The 24,622-nt window shown below is 39.3% G+C and overlaps 1 protein-coding gene across 7 annotated transcripts in view; it reads left to right on the forward strand.

Annotated features, from left to right (window-relative positions):
• The window catches only part of GANC (glucosidase alpha, neutral C), a 77,780-nt gene that overhangs the window by 34,932 nt on the left and 18,226 nt on the right, over positions 1-24,622 (forward strand). For 2 of the 7 annotated variants that reach the window (XM_058541331.1, XM_058541332.1), the window contains exons 11-18: positions 8,382-8,617; positions 12,063-12,189; positions 13,103-13,182; positions 15,043-15,186; positions 16,301-16,397; positions 20,007-20,108; positions 21,500-21,743; positions 23,183-23,247. In XM_058541331.1, coding sequence (XP_058397314.1) covers positions 8,382-8,617; positions 12,063-12,189; positions 13,103-13,182; positions 15,043-15,186; positions 16,301-16,397; positions 20,007-20,108; positions 21,500-21,743; positions 23,183-23,247 — 1,095 coding nt within the window. Of the gene's footprint in view, positions 1-8,381; positions 8,618-12,062; positions 12,190-13,102; positions 13,183-15,042; positions 15,187-16,300; positions 16,398-20,006; positions 20,109-21,499; positions 21,744-23,182; positions 23,248-24,622 lie in introns of those variants that run through there. The other 5 variants (XM_058541333.1, XM_058541334.1, XM_058541335.1 and 2 more) reach the window with 5 other exon arrangements.

The raw sequence follows: 24,622 nt of genomic DNA on the forward strand, positions 1-24,622 counted from the left end.
CATACGGTATTTGACCTTCTCCCTCTGACTTATTTCACTTAGCATAATACCCTCAATGTCCATCCATGTTGTCACAAATGGCTGGATTTCATCGTTTCTTATGGCTGAGTAGTATTCCATTGTGTATATATACCACATCTTCTTTATCCATTCGTCCCTTGATGGGCACTTAGGTTGCTTCCAAGTCTTGGCTATTGTGAATAACGCTGCAGTGAACACAGGGGTGCATGTATCTTTATGCACTGGTGTTTTCAAGTTCTTTGGATAAATACCCAGCAGTGGAATAGCTGTATCATATGCTAGTTCTATCCTTAATTTTTTGAGGAATCTCCATACTGTTTTCCACAGTGGCTGCACCAGTTTGCACTCCCACCAGCAGTGTGTGAGAGTTTCCTTCTCTCCACATCGTCTCCAACACGTGTTGCTTCCTGTCTTGTTAATTATAGCCATTCTGACGGGCATGAAGTGATATCTCATTGTAGTTTTGATTTGCATTTCCCTGATAGTTAATGATTTTGAACATCTTTTCATGTGTCTGTTGGCCATCTGTATTTTATATCTTCTTTGGAGAAATGTCTGTTCAGGTCTTTTGCCCATTTTTTAATTGGGTTGTTAGTTTTTTTGTTGTTGAGATGCATGAGTTCTTTATATATTTTGGAGATTAAACCCTTATCTGATGTATGGTTTGCAAATATCTTTTCCCAATTGTTAGGTTGTCTTTTCGTTTTGTTGATGGTTTCCTTTGCTGTGCAGAAGGTTTTTAGTTTAATGTAGTCCCATTTGTTTATTTTTTCTATTTTTTCTCTTGCCCGGTCATACCTGGTGCTTGAAAAGATGTTGCTAAGACTGATGTCGAAGAGGGTACTGCCTATGTTTTCTTCTAGAAGTTTCATAGTTTCAGGTCTTACATTCAAGTCTTTAATCCATTTTGAGTTAATTTTTGTGTATGGTGTAAGGTAAGGGTCTACTTTCATTTTTTTGCATGTGGCTATCCAGTTTTCCCAACACCATTTGTTGAAGAGACTTTCTTTTCTCCATTGTATATTGTTGGCTCCTTTGTCGAAGATTAGCTGTCCATAGATGTGTGGGTTTATTTCTGGGCTTTTGATTTTATTCCATTGATCTGTGTGTCTGTTTTTGTGCCAGTATCATGCTGTTTTGATTACTATAGCTTTGTAGTATATTTTGAAATCAGGGAGTGTGATACCTCCAGGTTTGTTCTTTTTTCTCAGGATTCCTTTAGCTATTCAGGGTCTTTTGTTGTTCCATATAAATTTTAGGATTCTTTGTTCTATTTCTGTGAAAAATATTGTTGGAACTTTGATAGGGATTGCATTGAATCTATAGATTGCTCTTTAAAAGAACGTGTATTCTTCGGTTTTTGGATGGAATGCTCTGTATATATCTGCTAGGTCCATCTGTTCTAGTGTGTCATTTAAGGCCAATGTTTCCTTATTGATCTTCTGTTTGGATGATCTATCCATTGGTGTAAGTGGAGTGTTAAAATCCCCTAGTATTATTGTGTTACTGTCTATTTCTCTTTTTATGTCTGTTAATAATTGCTTTATATATTTAGGTGCACCTACATTGGGTGCGTAGATATTTACAAGTGTTATATTCTCTTGTTGGATTGTTCCCTTGATCATTATGTAATGCCCTTCTTTGTCTCTTTTTACAGTTTTTGTTTTAAAGTCTATTTTGTCTGATATGAGTATTGCTACCCCAGCTTTATTTTCATTGCCATTTGCATGGAGTATCTTTTTCCATCCCTTCACTTTCAGTTTGTGAGTGTCTTTAGGTCTGAAGTGTGTCTCTTGTATGCAGCATATATATGGGTCTTGTTGTTTTATCCAGTCAGCCACCCTATGCCTTTTAATTGGAGCATTTAGTCCATTGACGTTTAAAGTAGTTATTGATAAGTATGTACTTACTGCCATTTTTTAACTTTTTTTTTCTCAGTGTTTTAGTAGTCCTTCTCTGTTCCTTTCTCCTTCTATACAGAATTGATGATCTCTTTAGTTTGACCTCTGTCTGAAAGCTCTACTCTTTAACTCCCCTCCTCCCTCCTTTTATGTTTTTGATATCATATCTAACCTCTTTTTTGTGCATTTGTATCCATTACCCTCTTATCATGGGAATAGATAATTTTTCCTATTTGCGGTCTTCTTTTTTCCCCTTAAATCAGTCCCTTTAACACTTCTTGTAGCACTGGTTTCTTGTTGACAAACTCCTTTAATTTTTGTTTGTCTGGGAAATTTTTGATCTCTCCTTCCATTTTGAATGATAACCTTGCTGGGCAGAGTATTCTTGGCTGTAAGTTTTTTGCTTTTAGCACTTTAAATATATCATGCCACTCTCTTCTAGCCTGTGAGGTTTCCGCTGAGAAGTCAGCTGATAGCCTTATGGGGTTTCCTTTATATGTAACTTGTCTTTCTCGTGGCTTTTAGGATTCTCTCTTTATCTTTAATTCTGGACATTTTGATTATGATGTGTCTTGGTGTGGGCCTCTTTGGGTTTATCTTGTTTGGGGCTCTCTGTGCTTCCTGTACCTGGATGTCTGTTTCCTTCCTTAGGTTAGGGAAGTTTTCATCTATTATTTCTTGAAATAGATTCTCTGCCCCTTTGTCTCGCTCTTCTCCTTCTGGGACACCTATAACATGGATGTTAGTGTGCTTGATGTTGTCCCAGAGGTCCCTTAGACTGTCCTCACTCTTTTTAATTCTTTTCTCTTTTACCTGTTCACCTTGGGTAATTTCTTCTAGTCTTTTGTCCAGCTCGCAGATCCGTTCTTCTGTATCCTCTACTCTGCTTTTGAGTCCCTCTAGTGAATTTTTCATTTCCAGTATTGTATTCTTCATTTCTGATTGGTTCTTTTTTATATATTCTATTTCTTTGTTGACATTCTCACTGAGTTCATCTATTCTCCCCCCCAGATCAGTGAGCATCCTTAACACTCTTTGTTTGAACTCTCTGTCAGGTAGGTTGCTCATTTCTGTTTCACTTAGTTCCTTTTCTGGGGTTTTGTCCTGTTCTTTTACTTGGAATGTATTCCTTTGCCTCCTCATTTTGCCTCTCTCCCTGTGCTTGTGTCTACATATTAGGTAGGTCAGTTACGTCTCTTGCTCTTGGATAGGTGACCTTATGTAAGTGATGCCTTAGGAGGCCTGCAGTGTGCTTCCCTCAGTTCTCAATGTTCCAGGGGTGACCCCTATGTGGGCTACGTGTGCCCTTCTGTTGTGGCCTGTTTGCTCTCTCTGTAGGCGCCCAGGAAGGCCGAGTTATGCTCCTGGCCAGCTGTTGTAATGCTCAGCTGCTTGTAGTTGTTGTGGGCCCTTCAGTCTCTTTATCAGGTGTGGGGAGCCCCAGCACAGTTGGCTGCAAGTTCTAATACCACATTTGTGGTGCAATATTTCTTTTAATTGAGTAGGCCCCCAGCGTGGGAGGTTGTTAGGCTCAGGGGCTAACAATTGCTATAAGCCTCCAGCCTTTAGGTCTCTTGTCAGCTCTCTGAGGATTGCAGCTGGGTGGGGCTGGCCTCAGGCACAGGAGCACCCAATTGTTTCAGGCTTTGGAAGGTGGGGCAAACCCCCTATGTGGGTCTTTGAGAAGCACAAGTCTTCTGCAGCTGACAAGCCCTGCCACCCACAGGTCCACACACACAGTCAACACAGTCCTGCCCCGTGTGCACGCCCCAACCTCCTGAAGTGGACCCAGTCTCTCCACAGTGGGAGCCCCACACACTCCACCACCGCTCCACACTCTCCACCCACTCCTTGTGCACGCCCTGCCCCACTGAAGTTGGCTCAGTTGCCAGGCTGCAGAGAATCCAGTCACCAATCTGTGCAGGCCCACAAGTTGCCTGAGGGCTTGTTGTTGGGTGGGGCCAGTCTCTAGGGTGGGCTGCCTGCCCTGGCTGAGCTGGATTAAATCAGTGCTCTAGTGGATGAGGCAGCCCTGGGCTAGCAGGCCCCAGGGAGAACTCCAATGGCATCTGTGTCAACACATCCACACCAGGCCACAGCAATGGCCGCCGCCAATGTCCCAGTCCCTGGAGAGGTCTCACCTCTCACTGCAATGCACTCAGAGCCTATCAGGTGAGTCTCTTTTCACCAAAGCACTGTGCATCTTTCTTTCTGGTGATTTTCGGTTGCTTTCTGAAATGGGTGAGTTTGCATGTGGGCCCTTTAAGAGCCGGTTTTAATTTCTTTGTGAACCAGCTTTTCTGGGGGTACTCCCCAATGTTTTAGTAGCAGGCAAAGTCAGATATTATGCCGCTCATCTCGATTGTGCTGGGTCCACAAAGTGCCTATAGTGGGGGCGCTCCCGGGCTCAGGGCCCCGCTCCTCCAGGGAGGCTGCGTACCTTTGGGCTGCTCCCTGGCGGCCGTGAAGCTGGCGGCTTGTGAAGGCGGCGTTTTTTTCTCTCCAGAAGGGAGTTTCTGCCTCTTCCCCCTCAATTAGGATTGTCCTTTGTTGCAGGAGTTCCTCTTATCCAGCTTTCAGTTCTGTCTCAGGTAATTTTTCCACGAGTAGTTGTAAATTGGCTGTGTCCGTGGGAGGAGGTGAGTTTAGAGTCTGCTTACACCGCCATCTTCAGAATAGCTCCCAGCCGACTTTGAGTAGAAGTGATTATTCTCCATAATGGGAGTGGGCTTCATCCAATCAATCGAAAGCCTTAAGAGAAAAGGACTGATTTTCTAAAGTAAAAGGAACCTGTCTCGAGACTGCCTTCATACTCAAGCTGCAACTTCACCTCTTCCCTGGGTCTCCAGCCTGCTGGCCTGCCCTGCAAAATTCAGAGTTGCCAGCCCCCACAATCAGATGAACCAGTTACTTAAAATCAATCAGTCATTCTCTATGTGTGTTTATGTATAAATCTGTACATATATACACACACCCTGTTGGTTCTCTTTCTCTGCAGAATCCTGACTAATACACCCAGCACTCCCCCTCCTAGATATATACTCAAAGGAATTGAAAGCAAGGACTCAAACAGATACTTGTATGCCAATGATCATTGCAGCGTTATTCACTATAGCCAAAAGGTGGAAACAACCCAAGTGCCCATCAAAGATGAATGGATAAACAAAACGTGGTATATACATAAAATGAAATATTATTCAGCCATAACAAGGAATAACGTTCTGATACATGCTACAACATGGATGAACCTTGAAAACATTATGCAAAATGAAATAAGCCAGGCACAAAAGAACAAATATTATATGATTCCACTTATATGAAGTGCCTACAATAGGCAAATTCATACAGACAGAAAATAGATTAGCAGTTACCAGGGGCTGTAGGGTGGGATGGGTAATGGAAAGTTATCGCTTAATGGTTACAGAGTTTCTGTTTGGGGTGTTATAAAAGTTTTGGAAATAGCTAGTGGTGATGCTTGTACTACATTGTGAATGAAATTAATGCCACTGAATTGTACACTTAAAAATGGTTAAAATGGCAAATTTTATGTTATATGTATTTTACCACAGTTCTTAAAAATTGGTAATGTAACATGCCAAAAGAACATTGAAATTGTATGCTTTAAGTGGGTGAATTGTATGGTATGTGAATTACATCTCAACAAAGGTGTTAAAAGGAAAAGTAATGTAGCATCACTTCTGCTGCATTCTATTGTTAAAAGTCCCTGAGACCAGCCCAAGTTCAAGGGAAGAGGAATTTGATTCCAGTTTTGATGAGAGGAGCAACAAAGAATTTGTGGATAAGGGAAGACACCCTTATAGGAATAAGTACTATCAAGGCCCACCTACAGGCCCTTTCAGTGTTGTTGTTAGGGAGAATAAGCCTGGTTTATAGGAAAGTGCTTCAGAAACACTGGATCTGCCACCATGTTCAAAAAAATCCCATTTATAAGTTTATAGACTGTTGACTCCTGATGAACATTTAGCTCAGTAATATCCCTTTTCCCTTTCCCTCCCAGTATTGTTATATAATAATTTTTGGTTAAATGAATATTTAGTGCTTACATTTTTCAAATGCTCAAGGTGTCAGATACTTTATCCATTCCATGTTTGTCCCTGGAGACTTCCCTCCCAAATCTCTCCATCCTGCTGCCGTCTGGACTGATGCTCTCTAGGCTTTCTGCACAGCTATCATCCTAGGTGTTCCACTTACTGTCATCCTAGGACTTAAGTTTGCTGTTTTGTGGTATTAGATCCCTCCTTTCTTAGGTCCCATGTTTTTCTTTTTTGTGGTTTATTACCTTGTTGTTTTTGTTTGTTGTTTGTTTGAAGCATCTTCTGATAGTCTCCTACAAAAATGTACATTAGAGGTACACTTTTTGCATCTTTGCAGGTATGAAAACATCTTTTTTTCTACCTTCATCCTTGATTGATAACTTGGCTATCTAGATTGAAAATTATTTCTCTCAGAATTGGAAGGCATTTCTCTATCTTCTATCTTCTTGCTGCAAAAGCACTCAGAATTCTGTTCCTTTGTATATGATCTATCTTTTCTTTCTTAAATATCTTCTCTTTATCTCTAGTATTCTGAAATTTCTGAAATTCTGAAATTTTACAATAAAATGCCTTGATATAGACCTTTTCTTATAATCATTGTGCTGGGTATTACATGTAGACTCTTTCAGTCTTGAGAATTTTGTCCCTTAGTTCTGGAAAACAGTCTTTTGTTATTCCTTTGATAATTTCTTCCCCTCCTTTTTCTCTTTCTACTCTACAGATTTTATAATCTCCCTTCCCTTGTCTATTTTCTGAGCAATTTTCTCAATTTTATCTTCCAGACCTTCCATTAATGCTATCATATTTCTAATTTCTACAAACCCTTCCTTATCCTCTGATTGTTCCTTGTTTCTAATATCTTATACTTGTTTTATGCTATCCTACTCTTATTTTATGGGCACAATATGTTTTTTTATCTACCTGGAGATACTAATGATAATGTTTTGATATTTTCTTTGGTTCCTTGTATTGTCCCTGTTTTCTCAGAGATCCTTTTATTCTGTTTCTTTATGTGGGTCCCTCTCTCTAATTTTGGAGGCTTTACTCAAATGTTGGGTGATCCTTGGCTATTCGTGCATACTTAAGAATAAGGTTTGGCCTGAAAGCCCTGTGTGCCTGGATGAGTCTTCCACTCTAGTATTGGGGGTGGAAGCAGGGGAATTCTCCTGTCTGCTGGTGTTCCGGGAGAAGGATGAGCTCTTCTCATCAGTATCCCCCTCACAAGCACTCTGGTGGGAGCTTCCCTGGCTTTGCTCACCAGTTACCATCCCTCCCTTGCCTGCCACCTTCCCAAATTTTGTTGAAATTTCTCTTCTCATTCTCCTTGTTCTTGTGGCTTTATTCTTTTTTCTTTTCTTTACTCTGATATTAGTGAGACTTTAGGAAGGGAAGGAGATAAATGCAAGTGGTTGACAAGAAGTCTTCCATGTTATCAGTAAATGTTTTTTTTTTTTTTTTTTTTTTTTTTTTTTGTGAGGAGATCAGCCCTGAGCTAACATCCGCCAATCCTCCTCTTTTTTTGCTGAGGAAGACGGCCCTGGGCTAACATCCGTGCCCATCCTCCTCCACTTTATATGGGACGCCGCCACAGCATGGCCTACCAAGCAGTGCGTCGGTGCGCGCCCGGGATCCGAACCAGCGAACCCCGGGCCGCCGCAGCGGAGCGCGCGCACTTAACCGCTTGCGCCACCGGGCCGGCCCCTATCAGTAAATGTTTTGACGACAATTTCCTGACAGTTCTTCCTGCTTTCAGTCTCTTTCCCTTCAAGTCAATCTCAACACTGCTCTTTGAATAATTTTTCTAAAACATAGGTCTGCTAACGTTACATCTTGCCAAACTGTTGATGACTTTCCATAACAGAAGATTTAGAATTCCTAGCCTGAACTACAGGGCTCTTTACAAACTGACCCTCTTCAGTTGCATCTTTTACTGGTCTCTTTCACAATGTAACCCCCCTGGAATATTTATTTTTCCCTAAGCTTATCATGTACTTCTCTGCCTCTGTGTCTTTTCTATTCCCTCTGCCTGAATGCTCTATCCATTCTCCCTGCCTGGTATATTTCTACTTATTCTTCAAGGTCCAAACCAAGTGTTACCACCAAGTGGAGCCTTTCAGGACTCCACACTTAACTGCAGGCAGAATTTATTAGCCCATCTGTATTCCCACAGCACTAGGCTGATAACTGTACCATAGCAGTTATACCTCAGAGCAGACAGTTTATTTACATGCCTGCCTCATCAGCCAAGTTGTCACTTTCTTGAGGGCAGGGACTATGCTTTCTTCTCCTGTATTCTAAATACCAAGCTCAGTGCTTAGCCCCTGCAGACATTCAGGAAATTTTTATCAAATGTATAATTATCATAGTGGTGGTAGTTGGCTCAGTTGTCATCTTCCTCTTTTAGGCACACAAGCCATGCCCCCTCTCTTCTCCCTGGGGTACCATCAGTGCCGCTGGAACTATGAAGATGAGCAGGATGTAAAAGCAGTGGATGCAGGATTTGATGAACATGACATTCCTTATGATGTCATGTGGCTGGACATAGAGCACACTGATGGCAAAAGGTACTTCACTTGGGACAAGAAAAGATTCCCAAACCCCAAAAGGATGCAAGAGCTGCTCAGGAGCAAAAAACGTAAGGTAAACACCAAAACGTAAGGTAAAAATGTAGGCCAACACCTCTGAACCTTTTAATTACAAATATTTTTTAATTTTTAAAATTTGCCTTGGCACATTAGTGGAGGAGAACCCTCTGATAAGAAATGGCATTCAAAATAGTACCTTCAAATGTAACTGTAACTGTGATACCAGAAAAGCAATGGTGAAAAGGTGGTGATGCCATCCATCTCTGCCTTAATTGTCTAGGTCCCCATAAGGGTGGAGGGGCCTAGCATTCAGTCCCATTTGTTGTGGCCACCCTGTAGTGATGTGATAGATCCCCCCATGCAAAATTTGGTTCCGATATCAAGATTGATGATGTCACACTGCCACCAGGAGAGCATGAAAAGGGCACAGATGTGGGCAAAAGGGTAAGGGGAAATGGTGGGGCTTGTGCTCTTAACAGTCCATCAAAAATGGAGTCAGATTCTTTATTACACTGTTTTTCCTGCATGCTTCCCTAATGGACTCCACCTGTCAGTCTGGCCAAGGAAAGAACTAAAATAGAAAATGGAGAGGAAGAGAAGACACTGGAAAGTGTGTAATGCAGGAGTGGTGGTTGTGGTAATAGCAATAATGAAAAGAGAGAGGGAGACAGGAAAAGGGAGGAAACCTCATATATATCACATAAATGGACCCCTGCAGTCCCTCTCCCTGAGATTAAAGTTGCCTTTTCAACCCATTCCTTTGATCCCCAGGCCTTTCACAGGTGGCCAAAGCCAATCTCATTAACTGCTAATTTCCCAATTAATAAATTACTACCATTTATCCACTACTTACTATGGGCCAAGGAGTATGATAAAACACATTATTCAATCCAATCATCAGAAAATTATGAGTAGATCTTGTTACTCCGTTTTTCATATAAAGAAACTGAGGCTTAGAGTGGTTTTGTAGTTTGCTCAAAGGCACACAATGAATAAGTAGCAAGGCAAGAATCTGAACCCTGATCTGCCTGATTCCAGAACCTATGTCCATATAAGCAGTTATTTATCAAGGCCTTCGAATGTTCCAGATGCTGTGCTAAAGATGAAAGGAATATGGAGATGAGCTCCTTGGGGTCTTACAGTGAGTGAGGGAAAGGCAAGTATACAACAACCACAATACAGGGGAGAAAGATAACAGCCAAAGAAAGATCAGGGTGGGTGGCGGACCAAGAGAAAGAAGATTGCATCCTGCTGGACTCGAGCAGGGCTTGTGTGTTTTAGATGAGTCCTGAAAGGTAAGTCTCTAACTAGTGGAGAAGGCGGGCAGAGGAAGAAGGCAGTGCTGCCAGTGGCTGGGGCACCCAGTGGTGGTTGGAAAGCAGTGCACAGGCTGGTTTGACAGGCAAACAAGGCATGTACAAGGTTTGAGTAGTGGGGAATCAGACCTTATTGTAGGCTGCTTTTTATGCTTTTGGAGACATTAAAAGTTTTTGAATAAGGGGTTAATATGCAGAATATTTGAAGAACTACAACTCAATAACCAAAAAACAAACAATGCGATTAAAAATTGGGAAAAGGACGTGATAGACATTTCTTCAAAGAACACACACAAATAGCCAACAAGCACCTGAAAAGATGTTCAGCGTCCCTAATCATTAGGGTAATGCAAATCAAAAGCACAATGGCATACCACTTCATACCATTAAGATGGCTACTATCAAAAAAACAAAAATAACAGGTGTTGGTGAGGATGTGGAGAAATTGGAACCCTTGTACACTGTTAGTGGGAATGTAAAATGGTGCAGCCACTATGGAAAACAGTATGGTGGTTCCTCAAAAAATTGAAAATAAATTTACCATATGATCCAGCAATCCCACTTATGAGTATATACCCAAAGGAATTGAAAGCAGTGACTTGAGCAGAAATTTGTACATCTGTGTTCGTATCAGCATTATTCACAATAGCCAAAAGGTGGAAGCAATCCAAGTATGCATTGACAGATGAATGGATAAACAAAATGTGTTATATACATACAATGGAATATTATTCAATCTTCAAAAGAAAGGAAATTCTGATACATGCTGATATACGTGGCTGAACCTTGAAGACATTATGCTAAGTGAAATAAGCCAGTCACAAAAAGTCACATGCTATACAATTTCACTAATCGGTAATACCCAGAGTAGTCAAAATCAGAGAGACAGAAAGAATGGTGGGTTGCCAGGGGGCAGGGGGAGGAGGGAATGGGGAATTGTTGTTTATTGGGTATAGAGTTTCAGTTTTGCAACATGAAAAGAGTTCTGGACGTTGATTGTACAACAATGTGAATGTACTTAACACTACTGAACTGTACACTTATAATTGGTTAAGGTGGTAAATTTTATGTATAGTTTAGGGCCGGCCCCGTGGCTTAGCGGTTAAGTGCGTGCGCTCCGCTGCTGGCGGCCCGGGTTCGGATCCCGGGCGCGCACCGATGCACCGCTTCTCCGGCCATGCTGGGGCCGCGTCCCGCATACAGCAACTAGAAGGATGTGCAGCTATGACATACAACTATCTACTGGGGCTTTGGGGGGAAAATAAATAAAATCTTTAAAAAAAAAACATTTTATGTATAGTTTACCACAATTTAAAAATTTTTAAGCATTGGATAATTAAACCTTAGCATGTAGAATAGATTTGAATACATATGAGGAAGGACGATTAGAAGGTCATTCTAGCCAAATAAAGTAGTTTCGAGGCCCTAAACTAGGTGGAAGTGATGGTATTAGAAAGCAGGGAGAGATGCTAGACACACGGAGCTGTGATCACAGCTTTTCTCAAACTTCCTGCCTAAATATGCCTGTACTATTGGGTTTTGGAGGTTTTTATGATTTTAACATATGCTGTTCTCGTTTTCTTTTTTTTTGTTTTTTTTTTTTTAAAGATTTTATTTATTTATTTTTCCCCCAAAGCCCCAGTAGATTGTTGTCTGTCATAGCTGCACATCCTTCTAGTTGCTGTATGTGGGACGCGGCCTCAGCATAGAAGGAGAAGCGGTGCGTCGGTGGGATTCCGGGATCCGAACCCCGGGCCGCCAGCAGCGGAGCGCACGCACTTAACCGCTAAGCCACGGGGCCGGCCCTCTTGTTTTCTTTAATGTTTGTTTTTGTCAGTGTTATCTTAGCCTCTAGATGTCTAGGGAGCAGGGACCTTGCCTACTCAGTCCTTTATGTGTAGCACCCAGCACTGCAGACAGATGGAAGCTTAATAAATGCTATCTTAAGAACATATATTGGCTGGGCAGCGAATACAAAAGAGCATTGGCCTGGCTTTAATATCAGTTTATATTTCCATAAGCACATGAAAGATTATAGGATTTTACTGGTGTGTGAAATATTTTCATACTAGTAGTAATTGTTTCTGAGTAAAACTTGAACCCCAAAACTATGATGAAAACATATAAATGAACATATGGCTTCTATGAAACTGATGAGATCTTCAAACCTTTATGTCCTGACAGCTTGTGGTCATCAGTGACCCCCACATCAAGGTTGATCTCAACTACTCAGTGTACGCTAAGGCCAAAGAACAGGGCTTCTTCGTGAGGAATCATGAAGGAGGAGACTTTGAAGGGGTGTGCTGGCCTGGTAAGATATCACTTTATACATTTATACTTGGTTAGTCCTCATTAGAGAAGGTTGCATGGCCATCACTATCATTTCTTGTAGATGTCTCTTGCTGCATTTTAAGCACCTTTAAGGAAGAGATGGTATTACTTTCTTTTGTATCTTTCATAACACGTGATACAGTGTGCTTTGTAGACATTTATCAGTCAATGCATGAATGAAAAATAAACAAACAAGCAAACCTCAGTGGCATGCTATTTCTCTAAGCAAATAAAGATAAAAAGCCAGGGAATGAGAAAAGGACAAGAGGAGAAAGAAAGAAAAAAGATCCTGTAGTCCCTCTCCCTGTAATTCTTCTTGGCCGTGTTAGCACATAGTTTTGACTTCCGGCCTTTCGTGAGTGACCTCAGCTGCCTCTGGCAACTTTGAATTCTTCATTTCAGAAATTATTAGTTTAAAGCCTTGGTAGAAGCTCCTCAAGGATGAAAGGGAATCACCAGTCTATCATATCATAGGACTCTGTCGCAAATCCATGCACTAATCCATAGAGAAACCCCATGCATTCCTTTTCCCCCTTATACCATTTATTAACACTCCTTTGTTCTCTTTAAGAACAAAAGGGTCACTCCGGGACATTTGCCATCCTTACTTGGACTATCTTAGGCCATTAGCGAGGGACAGGCTCCATCCTGATGCTTGTTCATTGGCATTCCCCTGGGCCTCTGAGGTTGAAAGGTCTGGTGATGGTCACTAGAGTCCAGCATTGCCTTAACTTGTGTCTCGCCAGACCGTGCCTCTGTATCAGCTATCTTTCACGTTTGATGTAAGGTGCCCATTGATTACCTAGCTGTCACATCTGATATTCTTCTTTACCACATATCTTACCATGAGGAACACTGTTCCTAACAGGCTGTCTACTCTTCTGCCTCTACAGGTCTCTCCTCTTACCTGGATTTCACCAATCCCAAGGTCAGAGAGTGGTATTCAGGTCTTTTTGCTTTCTCTGCTTATCAGGTTTGTTTTTATTCTTTTTCTCTTTCCTAGTTACTTGGAAGGATGAAAGAAGGAAAAAAAGTGATTGAGTAGAACTACTCTGCTTCAATGAGTAGCTCTTGATAAATAATACTTGTATGAAAAGGCAAGGATGGCAACCACATTACAGACTTTGATGGTGCCGAGAGAGGTGCCATGTGTGTTACCAAATGCAGAAAAGCTGTGACTTTGACCTCTATTATAATACACTCTATGATATATCAAAGTACTTAATAATAGAGATTTATTATATTTTCAAATTACTATATAAATTTTTATATAAAATAGTATTCTGTTACTATTATTTAAAGGTGATGATAATGATATATGTGAAAACATCTTGCAAAGTATAACATGACATTAAAAGTAAGGTATAATAATAAATAAATTCTTAAAATCTTACAAAAACCACAGAGAGAACTGGAGAGGCCACATCTAAAGAACTGTTTTCAACCAATTATGTTGATGATGATAATGATGCCTAGTATAAATCGAGTATTTGCTGTATGCCAAGCACTGTGCTAGCACTTTATGTGTATTATGCCATTTCATCTTCACAATAACCCTCTGAAGTTGGAACTATAATTAACTCTAATCCTCAGATGAGGAAATTGAGGCATGGACGTGTTTAAAAACCTGCTAAGTTCACCCATCTAGTACTTGGTGTACCCGAGATTTGAACTCAGGTCTGTTTGTCTCCCAAGCCCAGCTCTTAATCACTAAACTCTAGTTTCTGAGCATATCATGTATTAGGACACAGAAAACAACTTAGAGCGGGGTAAACAACGCTTAGGCCAAATCTGGCCATGCTCATTCATTTCCCTATTGCCTACGGCTGCTTTCACAATACTGTAGCAGAGTTGAGTTATTGAAAAAGAGGCCTTATGGCCTGCAAAGTTGAAAATATTTACTATCTGGCTCTTTCCAGAAAAAGTTTGCCAACCCCTGCCTTAGAGGATGCTAAAGAAGGACAGTCAAGGTAGTTAAATATTTGGAAACCATATAGCCTTGTTCACAGAAGTACACATGTTTAGAAATGGTTAAAGGTAAAGAGCCAAAAGAAAACATGTAAGCCACCTCCAGGCATCTGAAAGACTGTCGTGTGGGTGAGGCAGTAGATGTGTTCTGTGCTATCCCAGAAGGCAGGCTAGGCCCTGTGAGAAGATGTGACAAGGAGAAGGGCTTTCAGGAAATAATGGAATGAGCTGCCTGCGAGACTCCCTGTCATTATAGCTATTGAGTCAAATGCTGGGAGACCAGGGATTCCATAAAAGGGATTGCAACACCATGTTAACTAGATGACTCAACTGCCCCTTCCCATTCTAAATTGAACAGTTCTATGTAGAACACAAACTATAGATCATGCTAACAAACAAGTACCTTAGCTGTCAAATCTTGCAAAGTACTAGAGGGAAGGCAGAATCTTATAGACAGCTGTAATTGCCCTTAGTTAAGAGTTGTAGCAAATGATAGATGATATAGAGCCTAATCGTGAATATTCACAACCTTTCTGTAGGGGTTTTCCAGGGTAGGTCTCAAAGTGCACTTGCTGAGCAATATGTATTTTATAGACAATACAGCACAGCATTCTTGCATTCATCAACAAATACTTACTGAGAACCTTCTGCAGTTCCAGGACTGTTCTAGGTATTAGGGATTTGTCAATGAACAAAATAGACAAAATTCCCTGCCCTGTGGAGCTTTTATTCTAGCAGAGGATCTAGCATAGATAATAAACATAATAAATAAGTAAATTAAATGGAATAGGAAAGAGGAATGGGGCACTATCATATTAAGATCATCACTGTGGGAGTATTATCATGACCAAGATTTATTTTCTAGGGATCTACTGACATCCTCTACATATGGAACGACATGAATGAACCCTCTGTCTTTAGAGGGCCAGAGCAAACTATGCAGAAGAATGCCGTCCATCATGGCAGTTGGGAGCACAGAGAACTACACAACATCTATGGTTTTTATCAGGTAAGACATCCAAAAAGAAGCCAACTGGACCCATGTGCCCTGCCTTTTGGCTGAGAGTCATTTGCTTTGTAGTAGCCATACTATACTGTTCATTTCTCTTTGTGTGTCTTTTCTGACAACTGCAGTGAGTCTTATCAGGTTGTAGCTAATCTAAGACCTATTATTTCTCCCTTTGCTTCTTTTCCTTTGATAATAAACTTGATGAACTTACAGATATTAGGAGATTAATGATAACATAGAAACATCTTCCTTGCCAGGAGCCATTAGTAAATGACATTGGATACTACCTCAAACTTCTAGTGATGTAGGCAGTGTATAAATACATAAACAAAGGAAATTAAAACAAATGTTTTGAAATTTCACAAATGTCTAAATACATCAAGTCTTACATTCATACCAGGAGAGTAAGACTGAGAGCACAGATATACAATTTCAATAAGTGTACTTTTTAAATGTAGAAGGCCTTCCTTAACTACTTAACCTTCTCAATAGAAGGTGGTAGAATTGTCTTCCCTTTGCCAATCACGTCCAAAAGACTTGGCAGTCACTTGCCCTAATTTATATCCATGGTACTTTGTTATTTTCAGAATGTAACTGTGTTCCTATGGCCCTCCCACCAACTGGTATTTTCCAGTGGGAGCTGCTGGCTAGATATAGCACAGTTTTCAGATAGTATGTCTTTACTTCTCTAACAGCCTTTTGCTATAACTACAAATTAGTTTAGAGAATTTTTTTATATCAGCCAGGGCCAGTTACTTAACCTCTCTGAATCTCAGTTTTTTTCATCAGTGAAAACTATCTCAGAGGCTGTTGTGTAGATTATAAGAGAAAAATCTCACAAAATGCCTAGTAATAGCACAAAATAAATGCTAGCTTATTGTTTACCATTATTTCATTGCTATTTAATCAGAGAAATTTTTCCACTCTTTTAAGATGGGAATTTAAAGTAGTTTCATTACATCATGAAAATTATTTGATGGATTTATTTTAATATTTTCCATTTCACATTCCATCCTACTATTTATTTTTTGCATGTTAAATAGCTTATTGGGGATGTCTGCACAATGCCATAATCCAATCATTTCTTTGAAATGTTTATCCTTTGACTTTATAGCAAATGGCTACTGCAGAAGGACTGATACAGCGATCGAAAGGGAAGGAGAGACCCTTTGTTCTTACACGTTCTTTCTTTGCTGGATCGCAAAAGTATGGTAAGGAATGGCTTATATGATCAGACTTAGAAACACAAGTTAGCAACCTGTCTTTTTTGACCATTTATGGTATATGGTGCTACTGTGTTGATGCCTTCCTTTTCAGTAGCCATTGGGCATGCCCTAGATTATAGAGAGTGATTTGCCCTGAAGTATGTATTTTGTCCTGAGACAGAGTAAACAAATTTTAATAAAGTTTAGTTACTTGTTTCCTACTGAAGACATGGCCACTTAGTTGGAAGAATGACTTCAGAATATCTCAGTTTTCTGGGGTGGTCATCTCTGATCCTCTCTCTTTGATTTATCAAAACCAGGGAAAATATACTTCTAACACATTCCTCCAAACACCTGTTCCACTTAGCAATATGGCTTAAAATAGACCTGGCTGTTGCTTGTGGTCAGGGTCATCTATAACTGGATCCGGTTTAGTAGCTAATGAAGATCTAGTTCAACGTAACCACCCTGGGGCAGGAAGGCTATTTTAAGTCCCCTGGCCTTGAATAAATAACTGGGAGCTTAGATCATCATTTGAAGAATCCAGCCTTTACTGTACCATAGATGTTATTATGCCTCCTACTTCACCCCTGAAAACCAACCCCTGTGGTACTCTGGAAAAGGCCAAAATATTGTTATCTCAGGCAAAGATTGTATGGAGATGCTCACCACAGCGTTAGTCCTTGAAACAAAAAAGAAAGAAAGAAAATCCAAATATGTAACAATAAGGGAATAGCTGTAAAAGTATGGTGTATCCATATGATAGACTAGTGTAATGCTATTTAAAATAGTGCCTTAATTGCATGAGAAAATGTTTGTGACACCATGATAAGCAAATTTTAAAAAGCAGAATGCCTAAATGTTTATATATTTTCCCAACTTTGTTAAAAAAATAAATATATATGTAGGTAGTAATCTAAATCAATAATTGTAGTACTTTGGTGCTTATGAGTGATTTTAATTTTCTTCTTTTTACCTATCACTATTTTCCAAATTCTCTACAAGTATCATTTTTGATCACTAAAAAAAGTAAAGTATTTTTAATGAAAACGTTTACAAGCAGCAGTTAACAAAAAGATAACAGAAGATATGCATACTAAGTAACCTTTGATCTCTTAAACATTGGCCCAGTGCCTAGTCTTCAGGACTCTGTGTGAAGCTATCAGCTTCGCCCCAAGTGCAGCAAGTGAGGCATTACAGAGAACACTATTGTGTTAAGTCCTGTGAGGAGACCAGTAGTCAGAATTTGTGACTAAACAACCATATGAGACATGAAAACATCTGCATGTTTACAGGCACTTTCTTTCTTGATGAAAATGTTGTCATGTAGATTATAAAATCATGTGGATATATACATATCACATTTGAAGCCAAGGAGAAATTTTTAGGGTACTGTTTAAAGAGAACAGTTCCTTGAAAATAATTTTCTTTGCTGGCCATAGGACAGCCTAAAATTTCTATGGAAGATTAAAACAAAAATAACTACCAAAACTATGTTGATAGAAGATAGAAAAAATGCTTCAGGAGTCATCTAGATTTAGTAAAATGAGATTTTTTTCCTTTTATGGAGCTCTTTAGTGGCATAATCAGTCTTCACAAACTCTTATCAACTATGCAATGAACAAGAACACGGCTTTAGCGTCAGACTGCCTGGGCTCAAATCCCGCCTCCTACAACTTAGTAACTGTATGACTCTGGGTATTATAACATCCACTGTTTGCCATATTTCCTTCATCTGTAAAATGAAGTTAAATAGTGTTTACCTGATAGGGTTGTTGTGATGATTAAGTGGGATAATACAAGCAAAGTAGCATAACACTGGCTCAGTAAAGGCTCGATAAATGTTAACTATTGTTATTGCTACTGTTATTATGTCCCCCCATATGGTCTGTACCACTCCTCTCAAATTATAGAGGGTTTTCTTGGGGAGGGTATGGGAATAGTCGGTAGATCAATGGAACAGAATAGAGAATCCAGAAAGAGTCCAACAGATATATGATCAGTTAATTAGCAACAGAGTTGCCAAGGCAATTCAGTGGAGAAAGGAGTTTTTTCAATAAATGGTGCTGGAACACTGGTTATCTATGTGGGGGGAAAAAAAAAGAACCTCGTCCCTTACCAAACACCATACACAAAAAGTAATTCGAAATGGAAGATAGACCTAAATTATAAAAGCTAAAACAAACAAACAAAGAACTTCTAGAATAAAACATAGAAAATCTTTGTGACTTTGAGACAGGCAAAAGATTTCTTGGATAGAACACAAAAAGCATGAACCATAAAAGAAAAAATGCTAAATTGGACTTCATCAAAATTAAAAACTTGTATCCTTTCAAAACTATTGTTAAAAAAATGAAAGTCAAGCCACAGACTGAGAGAAAATATTTGCATTATACGTATATATCTGTCAGTGGATTTGTATCCAGAATGTATAAAGAACTTTCACAATTAAATAACAAAAAGACAATCTACTTTAAAAAATGAGCAAAAGATTTGACTAGACACTTTACAAAAGAAGACATTGAATGATCAATAAACACATGAAAAGATGCTCAACATCATTAGTCATTAGGGAAATACAAATTAAAACCATGGAGAGACACCACTACGAACCCATTAGAGTGGCTAGAATTGAAAAGACTGACACTACCAAGTGTTGACAAGGATGTAGAGCAACTAAAACTCTCATCTATTGAGAATGTAAAAGTGGTACAAGCACTTTGCTAGTTGGGAATTTTCTTAAAGTATTCATCATACACTGAACATAGAACTAGCAATTCCACTCCCAGGTATTTACCCCAGAGAAGTGAAAACATATGTCACACAAAGATTTGTACACAAATGTTTATAGCAGTTTCATTCATAGTAGCCAAAACTTGGAAAGAGTCCAAATGTCCATCAATAGGTAAATGGAAAAACAACTTGTGATATATCCATACTATGGAATACTACTCAGCAAATAAAAAGGAGTAAACTACAACATTATGCTGAGTGAAAAAAGAACACAAAGTAGAACATTTTAAAACACAAAATAGTATATGTTTCCATTTATATGAAATTCTAGAAGAGATTAATTTACAGTCATAGAAATCAAATCAACAGTTGAGTAAGGTGGGGGGTTACTGACTACAAAAAAGCCCAAGTGAACAGTAATGGGAATGTTCTATTCCCTGCTTGTCGTGGTTACATGGGCGTATACATTTTTCAAAACTCTTCAAACTCTTCACTTAAAATAGGTACATTTACTGTATGTAAATTATATCTCAGTAAAGTTGATTTTTAAAAAATATTCCTCCTAAAATCAGACTTGAGTTATACTTCAAATATAAGTGCAATTTCAGAATATTTTCACAAAATGTTTGTTTTGTGGATTTTAACAACTTTTTCACATTAGAAAATTAATATATTTTCATTGTAGAAAGTAGAATTTGTATATTTTAAGGTAAGAAAGAAATGTTTTTCTTTATAGGAAGAAAGGTAAGAAAGATAAGAGAAGGTAAGAAAAACATTACCTTATTTGTAAATGTCTATTACAAATAAGGAATCTAAATATGAAATTGAGTGCATGGGCTGATTTGTGATTTTTTTTTAATACTTTGTTACTGGTGACCAAAGGTGCCGTGTGGACAGGCGACAACACAGCAGAGTGGAGTTACCTGAAAATTTCTATCCCTATGTTACTCACTCTCAGTGTCACTGGGATCTCTTTTTGTGGAGGTAAGATGATATCCTCAGGCTTGATGTGAAAGAAAATAAAAAGAACTGGTGTTTTTGTCAAAGCTGGTCACAAATCCCTTCTCATCAGCTGTTTTGGGCAGGGGTAAATGTGGGAGAGAGAAAATGAGGAACGTGAAGGGAGCAGATTAGAGAGGAGAGTGAAAGGGACACTTCAGAGCTGTTTGTGTCTTGTCTGAATTGAGGACATGAAATAAAGTCATCAGAAATGGAGCCAGAGTGCTTCTTTCCGTCATTCTCTTACTGCTTCCTCGTTAGATGCTCTTGATAACCAAGTTTCTCTTCCTGAAACATACATTTTCTTCTTGAAAGTGAGAAAAATAGAAAGAATTTAGCAAATCAGAAATCAGCCTTACAGAAATCCTTTTCACTCGGCAGGTTTAAAATTCTGTGACATATTTTAACTGTGGGGGAAAAAAAAAAGATATACTCTTGGGAAAGATAAATTTAGTTCCAATAAGATTCTCTGAAGGGCTGCCTTCCCCAAATCCTAATAATTCTCTGCAGATGAGAGATCTCAATATGGAAGATGCTCAGCATGGCTACAGTTCCAGCTGCTCCTTGTTTTCTGAAGGACTAGAAGGAACTTAATCTCACTTTGTAATAGATATAATTTTTATGGCACTGGTCCACATACAATACAAAGAATATGTGTCCTGCTTAAGGGCTAAGCATGAAATTCTACCTAAAATTCTAATTCTGAATATCTGTTTCTCTTTAGTTCTTTCTGTAATTTTGATCTCGCTTCCACTGTTGGTTTCAAAGGAAATCAATTGCCAACCCCCCACCCCACCCCTAAACACAGACTTACTAAATCAGGTAGACATTTTGCAATTTCTGGGTTACCTGGGTTCGAGAACATACAGAAATGTTGATCTTGCAGTAAAGCCTCTGACCTTTTGACAAGAAAAGAATATTCAGGGCTGGCCTGGTGGCGCAAGCGGTTAAGTGCCCGCGCTCTGCTGTGGCAGCCGGGGGGTCGCCGGTTCGGATCCCGGGCGTGCACCGACGCACCGCTTGGCAAGCCATGCTGTGGCCGCATCCCATAAAAAGTGGAGGAAGATGGGCACGGATGTTAGCCCAGGGCCAGTCTTCCTCAGCAAAAAAAGAGGAAGATTGGCAGATGTTAGCACAGGGCTGATCTCACAAAAAAAAAAAAAAGAAAAGAATATTCAAAGAGTGTATTGTCAGATCTCCAAACAGGCTGAGTTTTTTAGTATGTGCTCCCAAATTTGAGGCCACGGTTTTGTCCTGTCATTGAGTGCACAGACAGCACCTTTCTCCTGTCAGTCTTCAAGGCCTTATTTACCTGTGTGCATCATTTATTAGAAGCCTGGTTGCCTCACTCGGTCTTTCTTTGACTGACTAATCAGCTGATGTAGGCGGCTTCATTGGGAACCCAGAGGCAGAGCTGCTAGTGCGTTGGTACCAGGCCGGAGCCTACCAGCCCTTCTTCCGTGGCCACGCCACTATGGACACCAAGAGACGGGAACCCTGGCTCTTTGGGGAGGAACACACCCGCCTCATCCGAGAAGCCATCAGAGAGCGCTACGTCCTCCTGCCCTATTGGTATTCTCTGTTCTACCGTGCACATGTTGCTTCTGAACCTGTCATGAGGTAAATAGGCTTCACCAGTCAGGGGCCCCAGCAACCAGTCTATGCCAGAAGATCCCCTCAGCCACTGGGGAATGGAGTAATTACACAATGATTTCAAGAGAAAAGGTGAAGAAAAGCCACGTGTTTAATCAAGTGTCAGTCAGCTTATCGAGCACCAACTGTGAGCAGCGTCAGGCGATTGAGGTCACAGAAGATAAAAACTAGATCCCCTGCTACTTTGTGATTCAAGTGTTAATATTTGATAGGAGACAGAAATAGAGATTTTTCAAAGAAAAAAGAAATGACTTTGTAACTGAATTTATTAAGTATTTAACCCACAAGCATCCTTTCGTGAAGAACAACTTATTTTGCCGGTCTTAGGCTCTGTCTTACCCTTAGGGCTGCACCATTTCAAGTTTGAGGTAAACATTTTTTCTGGTGTATAAATTGCATTCTGATTCTGTTTTGAAGGCAGGATGTGAAGAACCAATTTTCTAGGTTAGAGAACGATACACAGAGACACACACAGTACATCAAGACTTCTAGATCAGCAGTTCCTAATCCTGGCTCAGATCAGAATCACCTGGGAAGCTTTTTAAAAATACAGATTCCAAGGCCACACCTCCAAACCTACTAGGAATCTCCTTGCGTAGGCCCCAGGGATCTATATTTGTTAGAAGTTTCCCTGGTGATTCTAGACATCAGCCAGGTTTAGACACTTCTGTTACTATTCGGTAGGCAAGGAATATATTATTACAAAGGCTAGTAAATAAGCTAAAAATAAGTTTCTCTTATTAAAAAATATCTTTTCCTCATGAAATTGAAAAAAATCGTTAGAACCATTAAGTTGATATCCAGATACATATTGAAAGTTTTATTATTTGTATAAGCCCAAATGCCTCCTAGATAGTTGTGTACAATAATAACAATAAAACAAAAAGCAAAAAACCACACAACAGTTTCTCAACCCTCCAAAAGTGTTGCCAGCTTGAAAATAAGAAAAACCAATTTTTTCATTTAAATAGGTAATAATAAAGGATGCATAAAAGGCAGAGACACCATGAAAATGGCACAGATTTTACATCATTATAAAATATGGTTTTACAAACATTTAATTTGTTTTACACCAAATGTGTTAGGCATTTGGACTTGCACAAAAGTCTGATTCTGCCTGTCAGAGTAGTAGTGCTCAATAATCAGAAGGAAAAATTGCAGGTACCAGAATTCTCAATCTTTTATTGGAACATTTAATCTAATAGATAGCTCTTTCACATAAGAAAAATATTTAATAATCATAGCAATTGCTCCTAACATCCTGAATCATATGGAAAGAGTCTTGGCTCTTTGGCTTTTTCCAAGGTCCTTTGAATAGTTATAAAACAGAAAATATAAGTGATTGAATTACAATCAAACATTTAATGATGTTGAAGTTAAGAAATATTTTTTTTTCCTTTCCTCAGGCCTCTGTGGGTAGAGTTCCCTGATGCATTAGAGACTTTTGGTGTGGAAGATGAATACATGCTGGGTGAGTACTTTTGATTAATTATAGTGATGATAAATACTGTAATTATGTTTTTGTTATTATATTTCCTAGTATAAGAGCACTAAAAAATCCTTAATCTCAAGAAAGTCAAAAAATAAAAATAAATTCTATCCCCAAGATTTTTAGTGTATTAGTGGGATCATAGCTCTATTCTATAGTTGTCATGTAGCACTTCTCATAATATTGTTAACTTCATATAAATCCATTCTATTTGTGGATACAATTTGGGATTCTTGTTCTGGGTCCACTCCTAAGCCTGATGATATACTACAGGGAAGGGAAATAGGAAAAAGTAGACCAGATGGTTATAGTAAAGACCCAGAAGAGCTTATTTCACATGCAAAATAGGATTCTTTTTTTTTGGTTGGCCTCTTCTCTATCAAGGGTTAACCACCAAATCCAGAACATAGAAATTTATCATCTTGGATATAGGGCTCCAGAAGCCAGGCTCCACAGAGAGTAGCCCAAAAGATGAATCCTGTTTCTAAAGAGTGGAAACTCCAAAACGTAAAAAACCTAGCTCTTTAAGTCTCTACTCATCCTTAGGTCTCAGTTTAAATAGCTTGGAGAAGATTTCCCTGACCAAAATTTCTTCCTAATATCCAATTCCACCTACCTTAGTCACAGTCAGTCCCTCTTATTATATAACTTTCATTCCATTCTGTACTTTTGCCTTTTTGGTATTTGTCTTAACTCCAATTAATTTGTAATTACTTGTTTAATATCTGTCTTTACTGACTTTGAACTCCATAATGGCTAGGACCATGTCTGTCTTGTTCGCCACTATATCCCCAAAGATTAGTACAATGCCTGGCACTTAGTAGGAACTCAATAAATATTTCTTGAATTAAAGAGTGAATTCATAGATGGATGAATTTTACATATGTGTAGTGCCAAGGTCAAAACAAAATTAATAATCCAGATTGCCTTTATGAGAATTACAGCCTTCCCAATGATAACTGCCCAAGGAGGAGATCTGAGTATCCACGCTGACACACTTCTGGATAACAGTTATAGGTTCACCATCTTTAGAGTCACTTAGAGCAAACACTGAAGCACTTGGAGAAGTGCAGTGGCACTTTCAGACTACTGGAACACTAGCAGTTATGCACAAAATGAGACTGTGATAGACTGTGTCAGGGTCCCTCCCTAATATCCTAATATGTCATAAGTGGATTAATGATAGATAATAATACAGTCACTTCTTTGAGCACTTGTCTTCTTTCTAACAATGCATCTCTAATGAATTGTTGGTTCAACTCACCAAGATCTGTACCTTCGAGAAGTTCACAGTTGCAAAAGGATGAAAGTAGACCACCTTCTTTCTCCATACACAAAAATTAACTCAAAATAGATC

Source organism: Diceros bicornis, chromosome 5, assembly GCF_020826845.1.
Source record: "Diceros bicornis minor isolate mBicDic1 chromosome 5, mDicBic1.mat.cur, whole genome shotgun sequence".
NCBI classification, from domain to species: Eukaryota; Metazoa; Chordata; class Mammalia; order Perissodactyla; family Rhinocerotidae; genus Diceros; species Diceros bicornis.